We start from the raw sequence: 16,978 nt of genomic DNA on the forward strand, positions 1-16,978 counted from the left end.
GATATAAATTTATGAGTATCTATTGTTTTAAAGAAAAATGTATAAGTTCTTAATGCTAAAAATGAATTAGGGGAAGGAATCAATCATATTTTTATTAAGTAAAAGGGAAATCAATTTTGAATAAATGAAAATTTAAGTTCACCTAATAAATATATCTAATTTTAAAAAAATTGAATATGAAAAATCATTTTACTTTGTTGAAAAATTTTATACCTTTTTTTAAAAATATAAAGTAAAATTTTCTTCCAACATTATTTCACCAACAAAAATGAGTTATATAATTCTATTCATTTATAAACATTTCTTTTAAGTTTTTTACTTTTGATATATTTTTTAAATAAATAGTGATATTTTTATTAATGAAAAATTAAATAAAAGAATATTACGTTTATTTGCACGTGGCACTACTAAACTTAAAAAGAGTAAAATACTCGTGCTCAATATTTTAGCGATATTTCTGTTAACGTTTCTATAAAATTTGAGAGCTGACATTTATACGGGCAGTTTGCGTGAGCTTGCTACCCCTGCCCGCAGTGAGTCCCTCTGCCTCTGATTCTGGACTCTGCAAATTTCTCACCTTCACAAAGCAAGCAAAGAAGCATTTGAGCATCCATCCATCCGCACTCCATTATTCGCCGCGATTCCGTAAGTATCATCTTAAATTATTGATGTTTTACTCGTTCCAAATATTCGAAGTAGATGAACTAGAACTCAGAATTCTTTGTTAAGCTTAGAATTTTCATCTACAAATGGTGGTTCAGTTCTTAGCGCATTAAGTGCGACGTTTAGGGCAAGCAAATGCTGAAAAGGATAGTAACCCTTCTAATTTTTCTGACTATTTTGTTTGTTTTCGCTATTTTGATTCTTAATTTACTGGTTTATAATCGACGCTCTTGTTTATCTTGGAGGAAAGAACTAGATTACACTTTTAGCTGAGGGTAGTAGTGGGATCAGGATGGATGTTTATTCTCCGGAATCAGTAATTATTTTGCGTGTTTCTGGTTCGTACTGCATTAAGCTTTGGCCAGTTTTGAAGTTAATTGGCATTATGCCATGTATTCGTTCTTTTGCAGCTCTTTGGGGACTTGCCCTGTAGGTCTGATGCTTTCGCTATTTAGGCATGCCTAGCGTTCCCTACACTCTTGTTGCGCATGGCATTGATCATCTCAATCGTTCATTCGTATGGCCTGGTATGACTTCTTTATGTTTACATGGAATTGTACCCTCAATTATTTGAAAGGCGATGAAGAAATCTACTGATTCCTTTTATGGTTTTTATTTGGTAAAGCACGATTAATTTTTTTTTTCCTTCAGGATAAACTGTATGCGCAAAGCAGTGATTATAGTCTTTTCATTATATCCATTTCTTAAATCTTGACCAATTTGAGAGCTTTATCACTTCTCTCTTGACGATGCATTTTTCTGAGAAAAGAATAGTTACATCTCTTTGAACGAACTTGCCATGGTTTCGCTCTGCCTTATTTGGCTCGCCCCTTCTTGACATTCGTCATAGATGGTTGTGTTATGTTGTCTCAAAGTGGATTATGGTTGGAAAGGAAGAATTGAGTTTTTAAGGGAAAGGAAAGGAGTCGTAAGGAGGTTTTTGACTTGTCATAATTAGACTGTTCATATTGGTATTTTATCAGTTTCTTTTCATTACACTCCTGTGGTTATCTGAATTGGAGTGTTTGTTAGCAAGCTCATAGCCTCCTAGTGGGATTATTACACTTCTTTTTTATTTTTTATTTATTTTTAAATGTTCTTTTCACTACATCAGTAAAAAGAGTTTCTTGTTGTTTTTTTGTTTTCTTTAAAATAAAACTAAATCCATATATAACTGTACATACTCTAATTTCTTGCTAGCTGTACAGTATCTCTTTCCATTTATCATCTAGCTAGGTCTAGAATTAAAAGGACGTTTCTATGTAGTTAATGATTAAGAATATAAAGAGCCTTTTCAACAATCCTTCTCCTTCGTAGCTGTGGTCTTTACCTTCATGCTTCCGCAGCTGGCATCTTATGTACGATCATTAGAAAATGATTTATTATTCTTTCCATTGTTTACTAGAACTCCCTATATGCTTTAGAGATTGCATTTTAACGTAATTATTTGATTGGATATCAAAGATTCCTTTGAATTATGTGGAATTCTACTCTATTCCCTATTTATCTTATGTTACCATGAATTTTGGACATACAAAGATGCCTAGACTTATATAAATGAATGGGGTTTCCTGTTTTAGTGCTTCAGTGGACATCAATTGAGAAGTGCAATAGCTTTTCATGTTGAGAAAGGATATTGGAATGCTGTGGGTGAAAACATGAGGTATTGTTGATATTTCAGTATGAACTGCTTGTAGTTATGGTGAAATAACAAATTCAGACAGGTAGATTAGCGCATCACTCTTCTGTCTCAGGTTCCATTATGTTCTCTCGATGCTACCAAAGTTGTGCTTAAGAACAAAGCACAAGTATGCAGGTAAGTTGTTTGAAGAAGTAGACAAATATGGCGCTGCAAGCATATCGAATCGGGCAAAGTTGCTAAATAAGGTAGGGAAATTGTATGTAAATATTTTGTCTGTTTGAAGCTGAAGTTGTTCTATTGTTATATTTACAGTTGGCAGTTTTAGTACTCAATAAAAATTAAAAAGTTGGCAAAATTTTAGATCTTAGAACCTGGAGAAGCCTGGAGTTATTTCTTTCAAATCCATACTACAATTATCATTCTTTATTCCGTTGACTACTCCAAAATTTCTTTCTATTGCTATTTGGAATCTCAAAATTCGGAAGAAGGTTAGTTCTATCTACAAAATCTTGCTCTTGGAATTTGAGTGAAAAATATGAATTGGAGTACCATGCCTCAAAGATGATCGTGTGTGGCAGTGATGGTGAATCCTAAGAGCATATTTTCTTACTTTGCAAGAAAAGGGCGGGCTTTTCTTTTTGTTTAAGGTTGCTTAGGTTTTTCCCTCAAGAGTCAGGTTTTCCTGCTTGAGTCTCTGGGGTCTAGTGTTTCGTGTTTCATGTTTGTGGTGGTTATATGGACAGTTGGTAGAAATAGGCATACTTTTATGAACAATTTCAGAGATACGATGAAGCAGTGCATTCGGTTGAATTCTTAGCTTCTAGATGGTTTATTTTGCCCAAATACTTCTGTAGTTCCTTTGCTGTAACTCAAGTTAATTAGAGAATTATTTTTAATCTATCGACTTTGGAGAGAAAATCTTGTCCTCCCACGTATCTTGATTTTTGGAATGATATTTTAGTTTCCGATGAAAATAAAACTCATCTCTCTCCATCCGTATTTTCCTCCTCACCGTGTTCATCTTTTTGTCTGCTAAAAAAGGCTTCTACAACTCACTCTAAATTTTATGCAATTTTTTGTTCCACTGTGCGCCTATAAAATTATGAGTTGATATCCTAACTGTTATTTGATATATTTAGATTTGGTTTGCTTATAGATGTCAGTTGTGATGGCTCATGATGATTTTATTGAGAATGGACAATACAACAATCAATCCAGTTCAATTCAATCAGATTCAGAGGATGATTATAATGTTTCTGTAGCATGTAAAAAATTTCCATCCATCATATTGGGAAGTTCTCCTCGAGTTGAATTATTTGATGCCTCTGCATGTTATTCAGATATTACGAGCTTTTTAGCAGCTAAAAATGGTGAGAACTTCCTTCTGACTTCAACTTGTGAAGAGTGGGTACAAGATGGTCTGGATGGAACTCTGTCTTCGCTGTACCCTGTCGTTCCAAGTGTAGGAAATTCTTCAGTAAGTGAAGAATATTCTTATAATGCTGGTCCATCTCTTCTGCCTACGAATATTGAGACTGGAATAATATCTAGTAATCCAGCTATCGATGGAGACTCTTCAGAAAAGGAGTTAAAATCACAACATAATGCAGTATCTGGCAGGTCATTTCTTGACCAGTCCGTTGGTTGCATACCTGGATTAAGTAAGAGGCACCAGCGCCTGCTTGACAATAGCGGCTTCCACACAGTGAGTTTTTGTTTTTACTATGTTTTTATTCTTAATTGAAGAACAAGTAAAGTCTCAAATATGTATATATAGTTGTGTAAGATGGGATGGACTAATTTTGTTCCTTTTGTTTTCTATGTAGTTGGGAAAATTACTACATCATTTTCCTCGGACCTATGCTGATTTACGGAATCCACAGGTTACTATCGATGATGGACAATACTTGATCTTTATTGGGAAAGTCTTGTCGTCAAGGTGTCATTCTCTTTCTCCCTCTGTGCTAACCTTTTTCTTTTATTACTCTTCCCTTCTTTTTTGTTAAAAAAATGCATTTAATTTCATGATTAGACATAAAATGGTAGGATTTTCTCATTTGTCTCTGGCATTATACAGTTTTTTAGTTGTAGATTAGTCAAATGAGTTATTGCATCAATTCAAGGTTGGTTTATTTGGGAGTGTGTTTGTCAGAAAATTCACCTTCATAAGTGGAATAATGTTATGCTATCAATGGGGCATTAATGCTATCTAGTATTCCGACATATAATCTCCCCCACCTCCCCCACTTTAAAATTCCTTTAACGTTTGCCAACAACGTGAAGAATAGAGTGAAAGAAAGTGTGTATTTCCTTTTGACTATGAGAGTCTCCTTAGCACCCGCCACCCTCTACCCCCACTTTTCCGCCAACCGCTGCCATGGACCGGCCACCGTCTGATATCCCACCCCCCTTCTCCTCCCTTCCGCCCATCATGCCTAACTGGAACTACCCCACCCGGAAAGTTTCAGTTGAACGTAAAACACTTTCCATCAAGGTTGACGAGCACTTCAAGGGAAGTCGCGCCCATCTGACTGAGAGCGGTAAGGACTCCTCCTCCCTCTCACTAACATGAGTCTCCTTATCTTGGCTCTCCAATCTCACCCACCTCGTACTTGACTCCCCCCTTACCCACAAGTTCTTCAAAGAGCATCGTTGTAATGACTATACTCTTTGGGTGCAAAAACTGAACAACAAGCGAGGCTACTGGATTGAAATCAACAAAATGGACAACAATGGAGGCAAAAATAGAATTATGGTTCCCTCGAGGCCAGGAAGAGAAGGATGGAAAGCTTTTTACAGCCTTATCCATGGCTATCCGGCCACTGATAAAGATCGACCGCCTCGAAACCCAATTGCACAATCCCTGACAAACCAAAAGGAACCCATGCCAACATTACCTGATCCCAAACCGCCATTACTCCCCTCCTTGAAACAACATTATGTAACCCCACCCACCCACCTAACTAACCCACAACTGCTTTTCCACCCTCCTGAAAAGCCAAACAAGTCGAACCTTTTCCCTGAAATATTTGCATGGAGCCATTGGATCATAGTACAACGTCACTCCTTCCATGATGACCGGCATTCTATCCTCCGCTCCCTCCAATTGGCGATAAGCTAGTTCTGTTCCATTAGCCCCATCCATGCTGACATAGCTCTGCTGAGGTGTGAAGATGGCACACAAGTGAGCGCCCTTTGCTTTTCTCCGGATTGGCAGACATACGGGCCTCACAAACTCCGTTTCTTACAAAGGAGTACCACAAACGTCAACTCAAACCGAAAAGTCCCTTCCTATGGTGGCTGGATAATCATTAGAGACCTCCCCCTACATCTATGGAACGGTGAAGTTGTACCATATATTGGTGACCAATGTGGTGGATTCATGAAGATATCCAAAAAGTCATCTAGACTCATGGACCTCATGGAACTAGAGATAAAAGTCCAAGGAAACTGCTTGGGATTCATCCCGACGATGATCGAACTGCCTCCATCTATCACTAAGGAAGCACCTCTATCTATCCACACTGACCCCTCACCCCTTCTTCATGGCTAAAAATCATGTGGGTATTCATAGACATCATCGAGGTCCCCAGAAAAATCATCTGCCTGTGACGATGCTCGACGAAATTACAGATTCCAGCCACCAGCCTATTGTCGGCGATGAGGCCCGACCCCGATTATCGATCGTTCCCTCAACGTCCGACGCTACCCCGATGTACCCGTGATTACTGACACCACAACAGAGATCTTTGACAGTGACCCATCACGGTTACCACAGGCTTTGACTAAAGGAAAAGACAAAATGGCAAGATCCTACTGCACCCCTCTCCTCGATACCTACACTCATCGACTGCAACCCACTGACCATCATTGACGAAAGAAGGAATGTCTCCCACAGGGAAGTATACTAGCCGATCACCCTATTCCAGAAAAGGAAACCTCTCCCTCTACAAGACAGCCCTTTCTCAGACAATATGGAAGCAATTGACTACCTATCCAGCCCCCTACCTGAGGACAGCCCTCTACGAGGAGGATAGCTCTCTTATAACCACCCCCGCAGCCCAACATCAACGATTATCCCAGCTATCCTTTTTGGTAATTTCACCATCCTTGAGACCACTGACAACCCTTTACCAAAACACCCAACATCTGCCACACATTCCCCTCCATCCACAAAACAAGCTGCCAACTATTTACAAGCTACCTTTCCGAATCCACTGGATAATAACCCAACCACACAACAACCAATAGACATAGACTCACTGAGCGTTGACTTTGCTGACAAGGCCATTGCAGACGACCTTTTTTCACCAAATAGCCTTTGTAGATACCCAGCGAGTTACTTGCAAGATATGGGGCTATGCATCATGGCCATCCCACAGGTTAAAACAAAACAAAAAAGCATCCCTCAGAAAAGACCAAAGGCTGGAAACAGGGAGCTCAGAAACTTTTCATCTTCTATCAATTATGAGAAGTGTAAGCTTCTCAAGGGGGTGTGAGGTATCTCCTCACAATGCTTTTGGAATTCAACAAAAGAGCCCGTAGGCAATTACAAGCAGCACCCCACCAATTCGAGAGGGTGGGTAACTCTCCCTACCGCTACCTTGAGCTAATAATTTCCACAATACCTCTTCCCCTCCCTCGCAAGTCAATTTCTATCATGCCCTAACCAACCACCCGCCCTGGCCCACAGTCTCTCTCTCCAGGTCGTTATTCTCTTTCGCTCCCTTGATTGTTCCCCTCTCCCTAGTACAATTCCCTTTCTACCCCTTCTAGAATACGTTTTAGTTACTGGGGGTCTAACAGGGGGTCCATCCACTGTTAGATGAAGCTCCTCTCTTGGAACATTAGGGGTTTGGACTGATGGAGGAAAAGAGCCCTCATAAAACAATCCATCTCCCATATCAATCCAAACGTGGTGTTCTACAAGAAACAAAACTTGCTAGCATCGACCTCTTTACCATTAAATCACTATGGAGCTCCCACGACATCAACTGGACAGCCTTAAATGCTGAGGGATTGGCCGGAAGAATCCTGATTCTTTGGAACAATCCAGACTTTACAGTGCTAGAGATCATAGAAGGTGTCTACTCTCTCTCTCTATTCATTTTTGTTTACAGGAATATATGGCCCACAAAAGACACTTGGCTTTGGGTTATTGACTCCTCAAAAACTTTCTCCATCAAGTCAGCTTTCAATCACTTGATTGCTTCTGAGAACCATCACCAGATCACTCTCTACACAACCTTATGGAAGGATAAGCTTCCCAAGAAAGTGAAGTTTTTCTGTTGGGAACTCACTCACGAAGCTCTTAATACATTTGATAGATTGCAAAGGAGGCTACCACACCCAGCCATCTCCCCAAACTGCTGCAACCTTTGTTACAGAGCATCGGAAACACAAGGACACCTATTCATCACTTGCGAATTTGCCTCTTGTTTTTGGACCAGAATCCTCACAATATTTTGGTGGCAGACTAATCTTCCAACGAGGCCTCCTGTCTTCCTTGATTACCTATTGAATGGACACCCATTCAAAAAGGAAGGAGCAATCCTTTGGACACTTATCATCAGGGTTTTCCTTTGGAGGTTATGGCTTGAATGGAACAATCGGATCTTCAATGATGTATCTCTACCTTTTGAGGGTTTTTTTTGATAGAGTTATAGTTTTAGTTCTTGGTTGGTGTAAATATTTCTACACACCCTTTAATGGTTACAACCTAAACGACCTTATTTATTGTTGGAAGGCGTTCTTGTAACTTGCCCATGAGGCCTTTTGTATATTTCCAATATCAATGAAATATCGTGTTTCATTCCAAAAAAGAAAAAAAAAAAAAAAACAACGTGAAGAATAAAATCAGAAATTTCTCTTGGAAAGGTGTGGTCAGATTTTGTTTAATTGGAAGGTCCTTTTGCCAATAGTTGAAGTTGGCATTGGTTTAGGTAATTTCAGAAACTGAAATTTTGCTCTTGCTGAGGAACAGCCAAACCAGGTGCTCTGTGGAGGATGGTGGGATTGGTACCACATTCTTTCTTTCGTAAAGTGCTTGGTTGAGGAATAGCCTTTGAAAGAAGAATCTTATAGACTTTATTTCTTTGCCAATCCTCATAATATACCAACTTCTAAATGCTGGTATGAGCAAGGGTGGAATCTCCTTTCTGAAGAAATATTGATGATCTTGATTGCAGGAAATGAAGACCTCTCTTTGTTCGAGGGTGTCTCCCTTGAACATTTACCAAATTCTAGAAGGTGGAAGCTTGATCATTTGGATTTGGGGTTTGTAGTCGCTAATCATGTGTCAATCTGTTTTTTTTTTCCAATATCTATGAGTGTTTGAGCCAGCCTTGCGTGCATCTCATTTATTAACACGGGACAATTACCTAACTCTACTACATTTGGTTATCAAGGTAATTCGTAGGATATTAAATCCTACGTAGGTGGCCACGAAAGTTAGTTTAAATCCATTCCCTCTAAGCCTTTACTATTTACATTGGTCCGTTTTGGCCACTAGACCAACTCAATCCCTGATGGTTTCAATCTGTTTTATAGTTACAAACTTTATTTTATTTTATTTAATTTTTAACTCCCTGTTCTTTGGTTCTACATTATATTCTATAGTGGAATGAATAGTTTCGTTTTTATAAAGAAAGCAAAACACGATGAAGTTACAACTCGAACTAGAGTAGCCTATTCAAATGGGGGGGGGGGGGGGGGGGGAGGGACGTCCCCATCCTCGGGGGCAGGCTGCTTTCCCTCTTTTTCTTCTGCTCTTTAGTATAAAGGGGGGTGGACAAAGTTTATTCCTCAACCCGATCTCAACATCTAGGTTTGGTCCAAAATTTTGCTCACGCAACTTACCTTCCCCTCCAAGGTTAAAACTCTCATGCAGTCATTCTAATCCCTTGATCCTGGCGGGGAAGGTGGCCAACAAGTTTTCACTAATTCCATATATTGAAAAAGTAATGCAACTTATTCGGCCAATATATTTCTCTGTTTCTTCTTAAGAAAAAGTAATGCAACTTATTTAATTTTATATATCTTATTTTTGTACTAGATGACATGAAAAGTTAGAAAGTAATATTTCATTGCCAAGTAGGTGACACATTTCATTTAAATCTGAATAATTTCGTTTGATAACTTTATTTAAAGTTAGATTTTGAACCATATATCATTTTGAATTCTGTGTATTTTAATTTTCCCAAGTACCATTCAAATCCAAAATTATCTTGAGTCCTGACTGCTCAATTGATTCAGAGGAACTGAGGAAGAGTTAGGGTGGATTCATGCAATGTATATTTCCTGCAGGGGAATCAGAGCTAATTACTCCTTTTCATTTCTTGAGGTGGTTGTGGGCTGTGAACTAGAAAGAGAACCTAATTCCGGTTGTGTGGTTGATGATACTACTGGGGGAAAGAAGATCATTTATTTGCACTTGAAGAAATTTTTTCGTGGTACTCGGTTTACTTTCCAGCCTTTTCTAAGAAGTCTCGAAGAGAAGCATAAAGAAGGGGAGATTGTTTGTGTAAGTGGTAAGGTAAGTTTCTAGAATCTCTAATATATTCTCTTGTTTGATTTTCATAATGGTTTAAGTCTGTACCATTCCATTATATGGATGATCTATCAGAAAATAATTGGAGACCTCTCTTTTTCAGATTTTACAGCCCCCTTCTAATCATTGAATATGTTGCCTCCTCATCACTGTAACTCTCTATTTCTAATTCTGCAGAGCAATCCTCTCTTGTTTGTGGACATGCTGCAGAGCAATACACTCAATTTCTAACATTGAAGTAACCAACAATGTATTAGTAAATGATCAATAGAGTTTCCATCACAATAGTGTAAAACGCACATAGAAGCTGACAAAAGGTTGCTTCCTTTGTAAGATATGTGAGCATTTTCAAGAAACTTGTCTTATTGTACTTAACTCTTAGGATAATTTTGTACCACATTCTTTGGCAGCGTGCATTTTTGTGGATGGTTTGGTTTTTTTTTTCTTTGGACATAGAACAAGGCATGAGTTTTTAGAATGTGATTTTGTTTAGGAAATAGTAGTAATCTTTGTGCTACACAAGATACCAGGATACCAGTTACCGCTATTTAGATAGGTACAAAAAGATGAAGTTGAAACTACTGCTTTTTCTGATGATGATGCTAGTTTCTGCATCATGTTGGACTCTATGAACTTTGAAGACTTGACATGACATTTTCTCATGAAGACTTGACATTTCCTTTTCCACTTAGGTAAGGACTATGCATTCTGAAGATCACTATGAGATGAGAGAATATAACATTGACATTCTTCAAGACGAAAAGGAGGTGTCCTTTTGTGCAAAAGAGAGGCCATATCCTATATACCCTTCAAAAAGAGGATTAAATCCAACATTTCTTAGAGATATTATTGCCAGGTTTGTACTAAATTGTTTAAAGAATTCTTGACATATTTTGTTCATTGTTATGTTTTCCTGTGTTGTCAAATAAAGTAGCCCTCCGTAGTCAATTTAGCTTCTGTAGAACCCCATAGCTCCTTATCCTTCTTTGCTTTTGAATGCAAAGGACCGGTTAGTCAGACTAATAACTTTTCCTTCAAATTCTCTCCTCCTCCAACCTGGTAGAAGTCCAATACCACATGGGTCCAGTGCTATTCCCCTTAAGGTTTTAATCAAAGATTCTTGCTCTTCATCTCTCCAGCTGATTGTCAGCCTGCTTTGTTGCCTTTCATCCTTTTTGATTAATATCTAGTGTCAAGTTTGACCTTTGATTGTGGGAGGAAAAAAAGAAAATAGACTTCGGAGTTAGGGACATTAGTAAGCAACCTAGATGCTCCGACGGTCAAGTTATGAATATGCTATTTAGAGCGAAGACAAGTTCAAGAAGACACCAAACTGAGAGTAGAGGTTTGCACATTTTTTGTAATGCTTCTTGTTAAGAGGTGAATTCGTTGTAGTATACTAGTTGGTCAGATGTACCCATTTCACACGATGTTAGGAACTCAGGAGTCATAGTTGTGGGAAATTGGTTCCTTGATTTTCTATGAACAGTTCGCTTGTGACAAGTGTTTGACAACATCTTAGGGCCATGTGTTGAAAAGGATGGTGGGCATTAGATAGCTCTCGGTTGGCTGAAACTGTGAGGCATCTCCTAGGTATCCAAGGGGCTATCTAGCTTTGAGGTGGAAGTAATGGTTTGTATTAAGCTGTCTGAGGGAGATTTGGTGGTGTTCGTAGGTCTTGATCAATTCAATAGCTTGCCTAACTAATAAAGTAAACTGTATCTTTCGAATAATTGTTTCTTTTCATTACTTCAATTAAAAGTTTCATTTCTTGTTTGAAAAAGAAAAAATAAAGTAAACAATATTCAACCATGAGATCAGCAATGAGACAATAATGGAAGAAAATACAGCCACTCTCTTCAAATCTGTTTTATGGTGAGCGATGATATCACATTCTTTAACTGAAGTTATGTTTTCTATTAGAATAAGTTTGAATATCATGTTAAATTGTTGATTGTCTTTCATTTGAGTCTGTTGCAAAAATATTGCTATTGATATCAAAGCTGTCTGTTTTCCGACAAAATGCGTTTCCACGTATTTTCTCAATAGGTTATTAGCTTAAAATTCGTTACCTTCACATTGTAAAGTCACTAATTTGGATAAGGTTTAAGCTGATAGAAGTTGGACTCAGGTGTGTACTTGCAGATTTTTTTATTTTCAAAACATAGTAGTAAGGTAACTAAGGTTAAAAGGTGCCAGAAACCTTTTAAATTATGAGTTGGATGGTTTGATCGGTCTTATTTCATAATCAAGTCTATTTATTAAACCTATTCTGATGGTCTTTGGAGATTTTATATTTAATTTTAACTCTCTTTCCATCCCCATGTTATTTTTATATTTCATGCAGAGGCACAGAAATATTGCCAATCAATGTAGATCCCATTCCAGAAGATATCACTCAGGGCTTTGGGCTGTTACGTCTTCATGATGTAAGTGTCTCTTTTGCATTTAGTCTAGTGGAAAATGGGGGTGTGGGGGTGGCGTTGGTTGAGAGAAAATATTCAATGATATTTCATTTACCACTGTCATATAAACCGATGGCCAATTCCATTGAAATAGAAGTCACTAACGGATTCTTATAACTAAGATATTTACATTATCAAACAATAATGTACGGTATAACATTGAATATTTGTTTGCAAAAGTTTATTTCCAAATTTATTTATGATAACTTATTTCTGTTTCTAGTCTGACATTGAGTCTAAGGTAAAAAATAACTTATGCATCTCTCTCTCTATGCATGTTTGTGTGTGTATTTTCTTGCTATGAGTTGCTTTTTTCTTCATGAATAAAAGGTTTTGTTTTGTGTTGTCTTTTCCCCATCTTATTCTTCTGTGTGCATTAGAAGTTGTGGTGAACACTAAGGTTAAGTGTGGTAAAAGACTCTTAATTCTTAAATTCTACCAAGTGGTCATCAGTTAAATCCTATTAGGAAGGTAAAACTTATTCTTTATTTTATTATTCTTTCTCTCTTTGTTTGATAATGGTTACAAGCATCGGAAGGTGACATCCCAACTATGTTGGTATATTCTTAGCACTCTTACATCTGTCCCATCCCAAAATAAATGGTTACAGGCATCGGGTAGGAGGGATTCCGCCCTGATTCCATCTAAGGTTTTTCTTGCAAATCTTTCTTCCTTTGTTTGATGGATCCCTCCTCTCAGTGCCCTGTTTTTTTCCTTCTGTTTGAAAGGTTAAAATTTCCAAGAAGTTCAAATTTTTTCTTGGTAGATCTTATATGGTAGAGTTAATAATTGTATTACGAGACACTCATCCTATCTGATAGGGGTCATAGTGCCCTATTATCTGTAGGGGTATGCTGAGGATCTCAATCTTCTTTGGAGTTGCCAGTTCACATTTTCGATTTGGAACTGAATATATATTTTTTTTTGATAAGAAACAGACAAGTTGTATTCCATTCAAAAAAGGGACAACCTAAAGGCAGAAGGTTGAGAAACCCCCCCCCCCCCAAAAGAACTAAACAATCACAGCTTTCCAATCCTGTATAATCATTTGTAGACTATAATTACAAAAAACCTTCTTGTGGATGGAAGCCCACCAAGAAGGCTTATGCTATATATTCACACAAAGAGGATCCACCGAGGCCTTCTTATCTTCAAAAAGTCTACTATTCCTTTCTCTCCACAAAAGCCAAAGTAATGCTCTAGCCAAACAATTCCATAGGATAAAGGCTTTACCCCTAAGGGCCCTTCCTCCGAAGCCTTCTGAAATAAACTCATCTATCTTTTGAGGGAGACAAAAAGACACTCCCACCAAAGAAGCAAAGTAAAACCACACTGAAGAAGCCACCTGACAATGGAGGAAAAGATGATCTAGCGTCTCAAAATCCTATTCATCCTTATTCAAAGAGTGGAACAAGAGTGCAGTTTGATGTTGGAGGAGGCCCTTATTCATCCTCCATTTGGGGAAAAGGGCCTTTTTTATGTTTTTTTCCCCTATTTTACGAGGGGCTGGATTGAGAGGAACAAGAAGATTTTTATGAGAGTTCTTGGGAGGAGATTTGGTTACTTGTTGGGTATCACATCTCTCTTTGGGCTCCTATGTCCAAAGCTTTTTGTAACTACTCTTTAGGTCAAATTTGGTTACATTGGAGCCCCTTCTTGTTTTAGTTTGCCTCTTTTTGTTGGGCTATTATTTTATATGCCCTTTTGTATTCTTTCATTCTTCTGAATTAAAGTTCAATTATTTTTATTAAAAATAAAAATATATTGGACAGAAAAACATCTGGAATGATCAAGATTCCACCTTATATGATCATCCCTACTAGATAAACTCAAATTATTAAGTCTTCAACAAATTGCAGAACTCAATCTCTTCATCCACCTTCAAACTTCTTCCATCTGCAACTAATCACCAGCTAGAACAACAATCATCCTTTACCAAAATTTTCCCTTTTCCCTTTTTACTTTCCTTCCCACCAACCCAATTAGGCATTGGAAAAAGAGACATTAATTAGAGGGAAGATAGTTGAGAACTGCATTACATAAAGTGAACTTGCTCCTTATTCTTTTGTGTGTGTTGACAATTGCTTGAAGAACTGATTAGATTATGATAGAGTTCTGCTCTATTATTTATGTATAAGAGGGGAATTTACAGGTTGAGGGAGAATTCAAGAGCTCCCTAGCCTCTCCTACAATTCCTAACCATGAACAATCAGCCAAAAAGATACCTCACCCCCCTATTACAGCAGCTTATATAACCACCCTATACCCTTATAAGTGACCAAATTACCCTCTAACTAACTCGGGCCCACCAGAGTCTCATCTCTAGCCTTCTTGCCCTTCCTCCTTACATATTGCTTAATGACCGAGGGTCTATCATTACCCGCCCGCCACAGAGACACCTTGTCCTCAAGGTGGAAATCCGGAAATTGCATCTGAATGGTTGTTGAAGGCTCCCAAGTGGCGTCCTCAACAGCACCTCCCTCCCAACGCACCAGAAATTCCAACTCGGTGGCTTGGTTGCCGCTCGACCGAACGCCCAATATCGCGACCGGTTTAACCTTGACAAACCCATCGTCCCCTAAGTGTTTAGGGAAGGGAATAACCAGGAAGGTATGCCCAACGACCTATCGTAACTGAGAAACATGTATGACGGGGTGGATGTTGGCCCAATCCGGGAGAGCTAGCTTGTAGGCCACTGTGCCAACATGAGCAAGAACACGAAAGGGACCCACAAAGCGAGGAGCCAATTTGGCATTGGTGCGAGAATGAAGGGAGTGCTGACGATAGGGTCGAAGTTTCAAGTAAACACAAGACCCGATCTCAAACTCCACATCCCGACGTTTGGCGTTGGATTGGGCCATCATTCGTTGTTGGGCAGCCAACAAATGATCCTTCAACTGTCGGAGCATCACATCTCGATCCCATAACTGTTGGTCAACGGTGGAAACCGAAGTAGTGCCGTGTTCATATGGGAGAAGCGGAGGAGGTGGCCGGCCATAAACAGCCTCGAATGGTGACAGCTTTGTAGAAGTGTGGAAGGACGTATTATAGCTGAATTCAGCCCATGCGAGCCATTTGACCCACTTGGAAGGGGTGGTCATGGTGAAACAGCACAAATAAGACTCCAAGCAACGATTGACCACCTCCGTCTGGCCATCTGTTTGTGGGTGATAAGCCGAGCTGCGTCGTAAACTACTCCCCACACACCGAAATAGCTCCTCCCAAAACAAGCTCGTGAAAATCTTATCACGATCCGACACAATACTACGAGAAATTCCATGAAGACGTACCACCTCACGTATAAAGAGTTGAGCAATTGAGATGGCGGTATACGAATGTTTGAGAGGAATAAAATGACTATACTTGGACAAGTGATCATTCTATTAACCACTAATAGGATGGAGTTATACCCCTCAGAACGTGGTAAGCCTTCAACGAAATCCATGGAAACATCCTCCAAAATGCAGTCCGGTACGGGGAGGGGCTGAAGGAGCCCGGCGGGAGCTAAGGAGAGGTACTTTGCCTGCTGACACACCGAGCATTCAGCACAAAAACGTCGGACAGCTTGGCGCATGCCGTGCCAATAAACCTCACGACTAAGGCGTGCCATAGTCTTAAGAAAACCCATATGGCCCCCTGTGGGCGAACAATGAAACTCCTGCAAGAGAATTGGAATAGAGGGGGAGCTGGAAGCCAAAACCAACCGGCCCTGGAAATATAAAGTGTCTCGTGTCAGAGAGTAACCTGGTGGAGCGGGTTGACCGGAGCGGAGGGCAGTTAAAACCTTGGACAAGGCGTCATCGGCCATGATTTCCTGGGCAAGCACCGAGGTGTTGAGGCCATCGACCATAGATAAGGCATTCATGTAGGCAATCTCCTGTCGTCGGGAAAGGGCATCGACAACCTTGTTCTCCAACCCCGGCTTATACTCTATGTCAAAGTCGTATCCCATTAACTTTGTAATCCAGCGTTGATACTCCCTAGGATTCACGCGTTGGTCCAGAAGAAACTTCAGTGCCCGTTGGTCAGTACGGATAAGGAACTTACGCCCCAATAAGTAGGGTCGCCATTTTTGAACTGCCATCACAATTGCCATGAGTTCCCTCTCATAAATAGCCTTGTGGCGGTGGTTCAGAGGTAAAGCATGACTATAGTGGGCGAGGGGTCTCATATCTTGCATCAACACTGCCCCGAGTCCCACGTCTGATGCGTCAGTCTCCACCACAAATTGTTTGGAGAAGTTGGGAAGGCCTAGGACAGGCACCGCAATCATCAATTGCTTGAGATCCTCAAAGGCCTTCATGGCTTCTGATGACCAAATAAAATTATCCTTCTTGAGCAATTGAGTCCAGGGGAAAGCAACAGACCCATGATGTTGAACAAACTTCCTGTAATAGCCCGTGAGACCAAGGAAACCCCAAAGTTCTTTGATATTTTTGGGCATCGGCCAATCGATCATAGCTGATATTTTGGTCGGATCCGTAGCCACCCCGTCACAAGACACAATATGGCCTAAATACTCAATTTGTGGAACCCCGAACAGAAATTTCTTTTGATTAGCCACCAACTGATGGGTCGTCAATGCCTGAAAAACTAACCGGAGGTGCCTCACATGGTCCTGCACGGAGGAGCTATACACCAAAATGTCATAAAAAAAGA

General features: G+C 39.5%; 1 protein-coding gene across 5 annotated transcripts in view; it reads left to right on the forward strand.

The window, feature by feature from the left end:
• Positions 1 to 480: 480 nt before the first annotated feature.
• LOC111018298 (DEAD/DEAH box RNA helicase family protein) overlaps positions 481 to 16,978 on the forward strand; it is a 28,940-nt gene continuing 12,442 nt past the window's right edge. For 2 of the 5 annotated variants that reach the window (XM_022294328.2, XM_022294330.2), the window contains exons 1-9: positions 481 to 645; positions 1,074 to 1,190; positions 2,244 to 2,326; positions 2,418 to 2,550; positions 3,462 to 4,010; positions 4,132 to 4,244; positions 9,560 to 9,839; positions 10,547 to 10,710; positions 12,202 to 12,283. In XM_022294328.2, the coding sequence (XP_022150020.1) occupies positions 1,152 to 1,190; positions 2,244 to 2,326; positions 2,418 to 2,550; positions 3,462 to 4,010; positions 4,132 to 4,244; positions 9,560 to 9,839; positions 10,547 to 10,710; positions 12,202 to 12,283 (1,443 nt within the window). In that variant the 5' untranslated portion in view covers positions 481 to 645; positions 1,074 to 1,151. Of the gene's footprint in view, positions 646 to 1,073; positions 1,191 to 2,243; positions 2,327 to 2,399; positions 2,551 to 3,461; positions 4,011 to 4,131; positions 4,245 to 9,559; positions 9,840 to 10,546; positions 10,711 to 12,201; positions 12,284 to 16,978 lie in introns of those variants that run through there. The other 3 variants (XM_088117284.1, XM_022294332.2, XM_022294331.2) reach the window with 3 other exon arrangements.

Source organism: Momordica charantia, assembly GCF_013281855.1.
Source record: "Momordica charantia cultivar OHB3-1 chromosome 9 unlocalized genomic scaffold, Mcharantia_2.0 BLBB01000009.1, whole genome shotgun sequence".
Lineage (NCBI taxonomy): Eukaryota > Viridiplantae > Streptophyta > Magnoliopsida > Cucurbitales > Cucurbitaceae > Momordica > Momordica charantia.